This window comes from Zootoca vivipara, chromosome 7, assembly GCF_963506605.1.
Source record: "Zootoca vivipara chromosome 7, rZooViv1.1, whole genome shotgun sequence".
Taxonomy (NCBI): Eukaryota; Metazoa; Chordata; class Lepidosauria; order Squamata; family Lacertidae; genus Zootoca; species Zootoca vivipara.
In genome coordinates this window covers 28282931-28295183 of record NC_083282.1, presented here as the reverse complement: position 1 = coordinate 28295183, position 12253 = coordinate 28282931, and the positions used below count along the sequence as shown (strand labels likewise).

Below are 12253 nucleotides of genomic sequence, written 5' to 3'. Positions count from 1 at the left end.
TCTGATATTCAGTTTTGTTTAGCATTGTACACAGCGCTCAGGTTTGCATGCTCAGATAAGGCTTAGGATAAATGAGCGCCAATGCTTTGCTGGTTTTCCTAGATTCACACCCATTAAGTTGAGGACGTTTCCATCCCTGTGTTGTGCCTCTCACTGCTTCTAGTCATGGGTGTTAACATGGTGAAGATTTCAAAATGTGTTCTCCAAATCTATTGGAAACTTAGCTTTTCATGCAGTGCATGAAAACTTGAGCAGAGTTTTCTCATGGGAGGCTAGTTGCAGGAGGTCTTGCATCCAGTTTTCCACATATGTGTTTTCCAATACTGAAGGATTATTCACTTTGCTGCCAAAGCAGAACCATTATTCCTGTCCTTTTGGTAACCCCCACCTGGCAGGTGTGGAGCCAATTGTTGTGTTGACATTTCCTATCAACAGGGATTTGTCCAGAACTCTGTATGTACTTCCTTCCAGAAGCATTGGCTTACTGGGCAGTTCCATAGTGGATAAATTAGATCAGCTTGCAGCTATTTACACCTCCAGCAGTAATCTGTGGATGTGATGCCCCTGTGCTTAAGGCATGTTGGTGCCCATTAGGCCCAGAAGATGATTTTCTGTTGAATTAACCTGTGTCTAATGTCATGGGTTAGCTGGTTGGATACTACATAAGGCTCTCCTCCATGGTATAGATGTTAGGCAGGCTTCTACTTCTTTGTCCTGCTTTTGCCTCATCCTTACAGAGTTTAGATCCGGGTTCAGTGTGTTACATGCTAGTGTGCCATTTGCTGAGCCTCCTTGAGAAGAAAAAGCTACATGCTTCTTGCAGGAGATCCGGGGTTTCTGCTGCACCCAGAGCACCTGTGCAATCCCCACTCAGAGTTGTGAAGGACTCTAAACTGTGCAGAGATGACACACCAGAGGGGTTTTTGCACCGGGCCTCCACTCTCCTAATGGGCTTGTTTACATGCAAGGAGATTGAACACCAGAATGGGGCTAATGATTGCTCAAGCTCCAATATAAATAATAGTGATGCCAATATTACCTACACATTTGTCATGTAAATTTCCTCTTATTTCTGGTGTCATTCAAAATGTTCAGATGAGCTTTATTTACTTATTTCAATCTGCTTTTAAATATCTCTCCTTTTCTTTTGGAGTTTTGCTTTAAAAATCTGCTTTCTTCTCTCTGTACAAAACCCAAATCCTTCTCTGTGGTCTTCTTCATTTAAGGTCGACATCCTCTTTGTAATGAGACTGAGGTTTTCTGTATCTACATGAGGTGGTCTGCAGCAGTCCTTATTGAGCTGCAACAAGTGTCTGAATTACTGGAATATCTGAAACCCTAGTGTCACTTTTGCTACAACCCTGTCAGCGCTGCTTCTGAAATTGTCATTGTGCACCCTGTATACTTGCATCAAAGCACTGAATTGCACTGCTCTGTTCCCCTGTGCTTGAGTTAATGCACTTACATCCATCATGTGTTTCAGGTTCAAGGCCAAGGAGAGAAGAGACCATCCTTGCCTAGCAATGCACACCTTCTGTGCTCCTTTTCTGCTAATAGAGCTCTGATACACTGCACTGTCAATTACTTTTATTTTGAGCATGATTAGTGAGCATGAAGGGGCTGGGTGCACAGTTTCTAGTCTGCAGCCCTCGGTTTTTGTTTTTGTTTTTGCTAACCCACACTTGACGTTTGGTGGGCGAACATTTTTTCCCCTTAAGACTCAACTCCCTCTTCTGCCCATACAGCATCTCATTTTTCCTGTTACTTCCATCTAATGGATCCATGAGTGATGAGTAGATCTGGGTTTCTGCTTCTTTGTTTCCCTACAGTGCCATCTTAAGCCATGGTATGCAAAACATTTGTGTTAAGGATGCATGTGAACCAGCATCCCAAGAACCAAAGTTGCTTAAGGAACCTAAATTGTGAGGAAAGGTTCCTTAGTTGCATACTTTGAAGCACTGCCACACACATGCCCCAAAAGAGCATGGAGATCTCGGGGAGCCATAGCATTCATTTAGTTTATTTACTTGTGATTTATGTCCTGCCATATAGCCTAGAATGCACAGTGATTGTATATAAAAACAAGAGAATAATGATTTCTCTCCTTATAAATCCTTGGAGCTCAGTACAGATTATGAATAGTCTCTTGTGATGGGGAAATTAGAGGGGGAATGTTAAGGAAGGAAAATTCCAAGATTGAAAGAAAACTGATCTAGGCAGAGTGCCAAAGCTTGCTCCTTGTAGTAAATTCATGCTCTCCGTGTTACATTTAGTGTACAACATATAAACAGTATAAACAAACATCAGTATAAAAACCTCAACTATAATAACAGTGTCAATGAATACAGGGTATAGGATCCATAGTTAATGGACAGGAAAAGCAAAAACAGTATGTCTTCAAGGGGCATGTGGAGTCTATAACACAGAGAAGGACTTTCAGAAGAGAAGGTGCAATGGCAGAAAATGCCTGGTTATGGGCCACTGCCATAATTTTCTGTATACCTGTATGTTTTTAATAGTAACCTAGGGAAGTAGCCTCAAAACAACCTAAGGGATATATATATATATATATATATATATATATATATATATATATGCGTGCTTGTCACACGTACAATAGTGTTGCCTGTGAAAAGCATCTAAGTGTGAAGCAGGCACATGCATTAACAGATAGTCAATATACCTGCCCTAAGAAGCCACTTGGAGAAATTGCATTTTGCCACCACACTTTACAAGAGTGGGAAAACAGGAGATGAGGTTGGGCTCCCACCTTCCATCATCTTTGATTGTCCCCTGATGGGGACTGATGGAGGCTCTCAGACCCATATTTCCCATTTCTTCAGAGGCAGCAGCAGTATAAATGTGGAAAACATACCAGTCACTACAGAGTGTGTGATCAATCCCAAGACATGTTTAGCAGACTAGCTTCAGGGCAATCTTCCAGATTTACCAGGCTGCAGTTCTCTACCATATTAACTGGGGAGTAGGCCCAGTAGGATTTAGATCTGAGTTGAAATCACACTCTTGGTCTTTTGGACCGAGTAGCACCAATGCACAACTGCAGTCACCCTTCTTCTTGCTTTCCCTTTACCACTTCTGGCCTTTTCGGTTCTCTGTTACCATCACACATTAACAGGACAGGACACTGCATCTGTCTCTGAGAGTTCACCCACCTGATAAAACTATGGTGACTTTGCAAGTACTGCCATTGTCACAGTGCACAATCACTTAAAAATTCAAACCTGCAATTTGGATTATGGAGTAACACCATGCCCTACTGGAGACTTGTTCAGGCAGATGTTGACTATGGTGGCTGGCCATTCCAGTGTTCACACACATCTCCATTATTTTTTGGATGTGGCATTCCTTCCTAAAATGATTGAAACAAATATCAACAAAACTTGCAATCTCATTGCAACTCCATCTATTCACTGGAACCTGGAATGGTGCTGTAATTGGATTCTTTGGTAAATGATTAGAGCTATGTATCATACAGGATATGAAACCCTCACATCATTTGTTGTCTTCTTGCTTCTTTATGGACTGCATTTAGATATGTATTACTGTTGCGAGGATTCTTCTCAATTGATTAAATGTCTTGGGTTCTAATAGCTCTCTATTCCCCCCCCCAAAAAATCCCGTCTACTGCCAATGGTTCCTGCTCCCCCCAAAACCTTTTCAACATGAAAGCTGCTGTAGATGAATTGCTACCAAAATGAGAATTCTAAATCAAGCTAAAAATGCATTGCTTTTTCCTTGAATAAGAGTTTTATTGATTAAATTACAGAGGAATTGAGAGAACCCCACTTGACATTTCTCTCAATTATACTGCACAATATATGTTGATACTTCAAATAACCCAAGTCAGTCCTTTTAGGATTAATAAGCACATCAGAAGCACCACTTCCTACATCTGTGCACGATATTTTATTTTAAGCCTTGCTTGGACCCAGGAATTCAGTGGAAAATATTCAAGTGTTTCATTCATTAGCTGCACTGATTGAACTTGCAGTTTTTGTTTACTTTAGCAAACCCATCTGTCCCTGAAAATGCACAGTTGTACAACTATGCACTCACAACAGACATATCACTAATATTTATGTTATCCTTGTCTTTATGCCACTGTTTTACTATTATTCATCCTAAGCAGGTGCAATCTTCCTCTTATTGGTGGATTATGATGTGATACAATGCAACATGATTGTTTCATGTACCAGTCATGTCTTTGGTAGGAAAATGTTTCGTGGATAATGCCATTGTTAAAAAGTATATTTAATATAAAATATTGCGTACATTAGCTTGCAATTGAGACATGCTACATAAAGAATGGCATGGCCAGCATTTTCTCCAAGGTGTATGCTTTTCTCTCTTAGAAAAATTAATAATGCACTTTTCATAGCTAGCCGTTATTGGACAAAAGTTAGCTTATACATTCTCATCCCAGTGCTGAGTCCTTCATTTACTCTGATAAATGTGCAAGCTTTCCCATTCATTTCAATGGAGAAAGCTGCTATGTGCATGCAATCCTATGTGCACAGAAATGGGCTCCGTTTGTTGCACTGCCTTGGCCAGAACAGATTGCTGTACTGGGATATCTATCTACAAGTATTTAATATATTCCTGCCTTGGAAATGAGTAAGTTGCATTAGCTAACCAACCCCCCCCCCCCACTCCACACGTTTTTCTTTTATTGGGATGACGGGGCAAAGATTTGATATTATGAATATTTGGTAAGATTTGCTTTGCAAACTAGGCTTCTGATTTGAGATTATTGTATGCTGAAGAATTTCTGAGTGGGCTAAGGTTCTGGTGCTCACTTTTCTTCTTTTAATTGCTTACTGTGCTTTGCTTCTTCCTTCTCTTAAGCAGATGTTTCACTTCAAGATTTGAAAAGTCATTGCATTTCTCAAGATTAATATCCAGCAGTACAAAAACACACACACACCCCAAAAAGATAATGCAAACGAGCCACCTCGCCTTCTAAGAAAGAAGGGTGGGAATAGGAAAGGAAATATAATATCCATATAAGACTTTTTTTTTTTACTATATTATGAAGCTTCAGGAGACGTTCCATAGTTAAGACAACCTGGTTTTTCAGCACATCTCTGTTCTAAAGCCTGAAACCTCTGTTTTACACAGGCTCAAGTTGTTTTGTATGACTTCTGAACAAAGTATCTACTGTATTTGTAAAGTTTATCCACTGGTTAAATTTCAGACAGATTTTTATTATTATTATTAGATAGATACGTTGCCACACATTATTTATTTATTTGGTCATGGTGAATTGTGGTGGCTGTTTTCCCTCCTCTCTCTACCCCCACTCTCCTTCAAAGAGTTTTTTTTCTTTTTCTTCTTGCTTTCCCATTGCTTTTGGTGCGTTAGCGAATGTCAAACATTTCAAGACTATTTGCAGGGGTCCCCCTTTTGCTGGTTTAATGAAAGTTCATTTGGTATTTCTAAAGCTATGAGATCTCAAAAGTTTCCATTTCAATCAGTGGAAAGGGAAATAGCAAATTATATAGTGGTGGCCCAATAATGCTTGCCCAACCCTCATTGTCTAAAAGTGACATACACAGCAAACCAGAAGCCATGCTGTTTCAGGATAGAGAGGTGGATGGGGATGGGGAGAGAGACGGGGGTATGGATGGGTGGACGAGAAAGCTTTCCATCCAATACTGTCCCCTTTCAACCAGGATGCAACAGAGACTTAGATCAGGCATCCCCTAACTTCGGCTCTCCAGATGTTTTGGACTACAATTCCAATCTTCCCCAACCACTGGTCCTGTTAGCTAGGGATCATGGGAGTTGTGGGCCAAAACATCTGGAGGGCCACAGTTTGGGGATGCCTGACTTAGATCTTAAGTATCCCCATTCCATTTGTGGAAGGAACTGTAGTCCATCAGATGTTCCCAGCACCCCCAGGCACCACACCTCATCCTGCAGTGCAGATTTTCAACAGGCAAAGGTGGTGCAGGTTAAAGGGGAAATCAGTTCGGGATAATCCTGTGAATGGAACTCAACCCTTGGGGGACTCTCCCATTAGCAGAAGCTTAGTTGGCAGCTATAAAACTGCTTGTTTCCTGCTCCTCCAATCAGCTCTCCTGTTCTACCAGGGAGATGGGAGAAATCCTTCCCTTGAATGAAAGGGGAAAGCAACATATTCTCTCCTGTGGTGTGAGTTGGCTGCATAACTCTGAGCACAGAAGGATATATTTCCACTCTCTGCCAGGTTGAGTCTTCTCATCCTACATGAAGAAGGGAACCTCTTCTCTGAAGGTGTGGAACCAGCTATTTGACTCAGGAGTGGAGTGGAGGGGGGGAAAAGCACTTTCTCGTTTAGTTAGGGAAATTGCATACCGTAACCTCCCTGAAGGTTGCTTCCTTTAATTTGGCAACAGCCATTTCAAAAAGAGGCAGCCTGCAGATTCTGGAAAAGTGATCTTGCCTCCCGCGTGGTAAAGTGGAGGAGGATCAGCCTGCTCCTGGAAGTTTATGTGAGCAGGGGAGAAATCAGTAGTACCATAGAAATAAGTAATTGAAGGTGTCATAGCTCAGTGGTGGAGAAGTTCTGAGTGAAAGAGTGAATCTGTCTGTGAGGGAAGGTGATGGCTGTGTTTGAACCTCAGTGTTCCTTACCTGCAAAACGAAAATATCTTGCAGGATGTCTTCTAAACGCTTGTCTGCTCTGCATGCACTCTGTTCTTCTTTGTGCCTGAGACACAGTTCGATGTTGACCTGCTGAGGTCCGATGTAATGTGTGAATGGGCTTGCATGTGGCAAGGGACCTTCTGCTGCTGCACTTCTTACCACCAAGCAGGAAAGCACAGGAAAGGAGTCCTACGCTGAGCCTATGTACAAATGTCCATTGTGCAAAATTTCACACATACACACAAAACTCATCTAATTTAGTTGCTTTCTTTACTTCCCTTTCAAAAGGGAACCTCTAAAAACAAGAAAAGGTTGGTTTAGCAGAAGAGTAAAAGCTGACAAATACCTCTTGGTCTGCGAAAGCATAGAAAACATAAGAGTTTCACTTTAATTTCTGCACCATGTAAGCAAAATAAGAGGTATCGTACAGCCCACAATATCGGACTGTATTGAATTCACACCCCTGTTCAAAGGCTTTGGGTCCAATGGGAGGTGGCCACTAAAGGAGGAGTGTAGCAATTTTTGACAATTTCTCCCTCTAGCAGCAGCCCTGAAAATATGTTTGGGATGATCCCCTAGAAAAGGGGGCTGCAGGGGCAAAATCAGCAAAACACACCCCTCCTTGGTTAGCAAATACCATAGGACAAGGAGGACTGATTTGATGCCACCCAACTGGGATTACTTACAAGTTCTGCAGCAAGGCTGAAAGATGAACGGTGTCTACAGAGGTAACACTAGGGACCGTCTTGTAAGGATTTGGCCATTAAACTATAGATAGCTCAGTTGGTACAGCATGAGACCCTTAATCTCAGGGTCATTGGTTCAAGCCCGACATTGGGCGAAACTGTTCCAACTCTATGATTCCATGATAATGTTCAAACTTTGCTGGTTTTACATTTGGTTCAATATGCAGAACTCTAAACCTTTCAAGAGCAAATATTTTATGAGCACTAACTCCCACATCTGTGTTGCCGCCAACTTGCAGAGGAAGAGGGAGAATTAAGCCCAAATGTTAAGATGAACCGTGTGTGCAATTTGTAAGCAATCTATGAAGATTGTACATCTTTACTACTTACATGGTGAGAAAGTTAACGCATCAACCTTAACTTGTGATTTCTATGATTTTTAGAGCATGGGTGACTTGTTGAAGCCTTCACTCTTCTTAAACCAAAGGGGTTTTTTGTTTTAAAAAATGTATATATAGTGACATACATAATACATCTATGTGTGCATATCATATTAATAGAAGGGGATTTTTTTTTGGAAAAAAAGATAAAGTTAACAGGATTTTGCTTGAGGCTTTGCAAAGGGAAAGATAGGTATATCATGCATTAGTCAAGTCTTTCATTATTTATTCAGGTTTACTAAGTGAAACTACATACGAGCATTTTCTGTATTGCCTCTTTAACCTACTAAAATGATTGATCCATGCTCACTTATGTAACTTTAGAATCTTTCTCCTGCTAGGTTTTCCTGTTGTCTGTTTCTCTCTATCCAATGTAGTGCACTTCTTATTCTCCCTGTGTTTAACACCTTGTGAACTAATTTAATCTTCGCCTAATAGTCAATTTGTGTTAATCTTCTTCTTTTTTCCCTTGCACTTTTTTTTTTTTCATTTTACTTCCGATGCTTGAAATAGAAGTGGAGCAAAAAGGTAAATAATGTACATAGTCCAAAACCCCCACCCCCAGCTCCTTGTTATGTGCCTTATGGATGTTAACCTCCTCCACCCCTTCCCTTTCCCACAACACTCTGGTAACTATGGTGGTCGGCAGGATCTCATAAGCGCCCCTCATAAAGAAGTTGACTTTGCGGTAAACTGGCTGGGCTGCTGAACTGACTCTGCTACTTAAAGCAGGTGGCGGGATTTAGTGTCTGATGTACCTGCTCCGGGACAGAAGCTCCCTTTTGCTTCCTTCCTTCCTCCCTTTCTTTCTCTTTCCCTGTCTTTCTCTCACCCTTGACTAAATCTTGTTAATGAACCCTCATCTTGCTTGGCTTCCAGAACCCACTCCATAGCATGCCATAATTACAGGGGTCCCTGGTCTGTTTCATCCATCGCTTTGGTTGTCCTTTATTTTTTTGTTGCTCCTAATGAAGATCTGTGTATATATTTCACACACACACATGGGTTACACACATACGCACAAACAAACCCCAAAACTAAAAGTGCATATATATATCTATATATCTGTATAGATACAGTCAAACCTCAGTTCCCGAACGCCTCCACTTTGGAACATTTTGGCTCCCGAATGTCCGGTGTGGCTTCTGATCTGCAAAAAGCCTAGCTATCGGCCAATCAGAAGCTGCACTTTGGAATTCGAATGTTTCGGAATTCGAACGTCCTTCCGGAACGGATTGCGTTCAACTTCCAAGGTTCCACCATATATAGATATATAGATATAATATCAAGGCACTGTTATTTTCAACCTCACAGTTTATTAAAGTTTCTATAAGTTTTATGAGTTTAAATCCATTGAAGTGTTGTACACCAGTTGAAAGGTCTGGAGAATAAAACCTGTCTTCATTATAAATGCAAGCGTAGTTATCTGCTTCCAGATGCATAGATGTGCCATTGGACCTTGGGTGATACTAGCGAAAACACTTCACATACTGGTTACTATGGTAACTTGTAAGAACCATGGATGACAAAGGGTAATACATGCATTAATTACATATGAGCTACAAAGTATTGTTGCCAGTTAATTGGATCTTTTCTTCTTTATTGTCACTTGTGATTTTTTTACCTTGACTTTAATTGGTAGCATGCACATTTTATTTTATTTTAGTTAAAAAAAATAAATCTTGTCTTGCTTCTTCTCTGCGACTGCTAGTTTTTGTTTGCCCTGGGACATTGAAAGCCGTTGTGGATTCCCCAAATTTATATGAAGCGGAACAAAAGGCAGGTGCCTGGTGCAAGGACCCTCTTCAGGCTGCGGATAAAATATACTTCATGCCGTGGACTCCATACCGTACCGATACTTTGATAGAATATGCTTCTTTAGAGGACTTCCAAAATGGACGCCAGCAGACGACATACAAGCTTCCAAACCGAGTGGATGGTACTGGATTTGTGGTATATGACGGCGCTGTCTTTTTTAACAAGGAAAGAACTAGGAACATTGTAAAGTTCGATTTGAGGACTAGAATTAAGAGTGGAGAGGCGATTATAAATTATGCCAACTACCACGACACTTCCCCTTACAGGTGGGGAGGGAAGACTGACATTGATTTGGCAGTTGATGAAAATGGCCTGTGGGTCATTTACGCCACGGAACAAAACAATGGGATGATAGTTATTAGCCAACTGAATCCTTACACTCTGCGTTTCGAGGCAACGTGGGAAACTACGTATGACAAACGGGCAGCATCTAACGCCTTCATGATATGTGGGGTTCTCTACGTTGTGCGGTCCGTATACCAAGACAATGAAAGTGAAACTGGCAAGAACTCAATTGATTATATCTACAACACTCGGTTATTCAGAGGAGAATATGTAGATATCCCTTTCCCCAACATGTACCATTACATTGCTGCTGTGGATTACAATCCAAGAGACAATCAACTGTATGTGTGGAACAACAACTTCATCCTACGATACTCTCTAGAGTTTGGTCCCCCTGACCCCGCTCAAGGTAAGCATTCTTTATTATCTCTATTTCTTGAAATACTAGGTTATTTTAATAGAGTGCTTGCTAACGAAACTAGCTTTCAGTGTATTTTGGCAATTGAAGTACCTGTTTTGTAATGAAACGAAACACAAAAATGGATTTAAAATGGTATCCGTGCCATCTTGCTCCATAGCAACACACCCAATGGTAAGTTTCAGCTCCACATTACTAGGTTCAAGACAATCTATCCATTTGGAATAAGAAGCATGTTAGCATTGGTGTTTTTATCTGATTTTAGGCCCGAGTAGAATATATTTGAAAACTTTAAAACTAGTTTGTGCCGGTTGCTGGGAAAGATGTGGTTTGAAAAACCTAATGCAGTTAGGTACAGTAGTTCTCAGAGTGGATGCTGCAAAGGTTTGCATTTTCCAAGTCTGCAGTTTGAGCCTGAAAAGAGGATTAGCATCTATCTCTGTAACATGCTATAGCATCCCATAATTTCCCATTGGTGGAGCAATGTATTCAATTTGAGAATAGCTATGGCTACCTAAAAGACTGCGTTGCTCTGTAAGCTGCCAACGAGTAGTCATTTGGGAACTTGTATCACTGTCTCCAGTATGCACAACCGAGGGTGCACATACAAATATTAAATGCAGAGGATGTAGCTTTTGAAGACTGTTTTGGCAGTGGAATTAGGAAAAGTTCCAGACACACGCCCTTGTAAGCTCACTAAAAACAATTTGCATTCCCGGAATGTTATTTTTGTTGTAGTCTCCAACAAAGCTGCTTTTAGTTACCTATTTTTTCACATGTCATCACTGGATATCTCTCTTCAGCTGTTACAAACTTTTATTACTTTCATTGTGGGAGACTAAAGGCTGACCGCACAGTAAGAATACAGAAATATTCTATGTAGAAGTATTACCGGTATATAGGAGTGCAGAAGTACTGTATGTGATAATACTATATGGTCTGTATGTGGTTGGAATATAGACGCACTATGTAAATGTGCTATGTGGTCACAGGACCATATAATCATACGGTAGGAATGCAGACGTGCTGTATAAATGCCAGAAGCTGATTCTTACTAACATTAATATGATTTAAATGCATGTTTGAAGCATTTAATTCATATCAATATTAGTAAGAATAGAGTCATACCTCGGTTTGAGTACTTTCAGTTTAAGTACAGTACTCTGCAGACCCATCTGGAACAGATTAATCCACTTTCCATTACTTTCAATGGGAAAGTTCGAATCAGGTTAAGTACAGACTTCTGGAACCAATTGTGTACTTAAACCGAGGTACCACTGAATTCCATTGGTGTGTAGTCCTGTGACTGTTGGAAGGATGTTCTGTGGGCCATGGGATATCTCAGTTATCATTCCTCAGTTGGAGAGGCAGAACTCCCAATGCTGTAGACCAGGCATCCCCAAACTTAGGCCCTCCAGATGTTTTGGACTACAATTCCCATCTTCCCCAACCACTGGTCCTGTTAGCTAGGGATCATGGGAGTTGTAGGCCAAAACATCTGGAGGGCTGCAGTTTGGGGATGCCTGCTGTAGACAGAAATCTGATGTCAGATTTCCTGCTCCCAACTAAAGGTTCTAGCACCCTGGCCCAAACATCAGATATGCTTTAAAAAGAGGTGGGCCAGAGACATGCCAAGAGAGAACTAAGAAACAGCTGGTACCTGAAGGATCCCAAACCATTCTGGTCCCTTGACCCATGCCCAAACTAGGAAGAAATTTAGACACACTTTCCAGTGGTGTCTAAATCTCTATCATTTCTGTCCCATTGTTTCAGTGGGAAGAGGAAAGCATTAACATTTTTTTTAAAAAAAATGAAATAAAATAAATAAAACACAGGAAATGGACAGAGGAATGCAATACCATTCCTACACTCCCTGGTGACTCAAATCATGCAGTATTTGAGATGTGGTGGTTGAACCACCTTTGTTTTTTTGCTCCCTCCCCACATTAGGAATGCAT

The 12253-nt window shown here is 41.0% G+C and overlaps 1 protein-coding gene across 10 annotated transcripts in view; it reads left to right on the top strand.

Moving 5' to 3' along the window:
- ADGRL2 (adhesion G protein-coupled receptor L2) overlaps window positions 1-12253 on the top strand; it is a 257131-nt gene that overhangs the window by 185833 nt on the left and 59045 nt on the right. For all 10 annotated transcript variants that reach the window (XM_060276788.1, XM_060276789.1, XM_035123241.2 and 7 more), the window contains exon 5: window positions 9486-10286. In XM_060276788.1, coding sequence (XP_060132771.1) covers window positions 9486-10286 — 801 coding nt within the window. The remainder of the gene's footprint in view (window positions 1-9485; window positions 10287-12253) is intronic.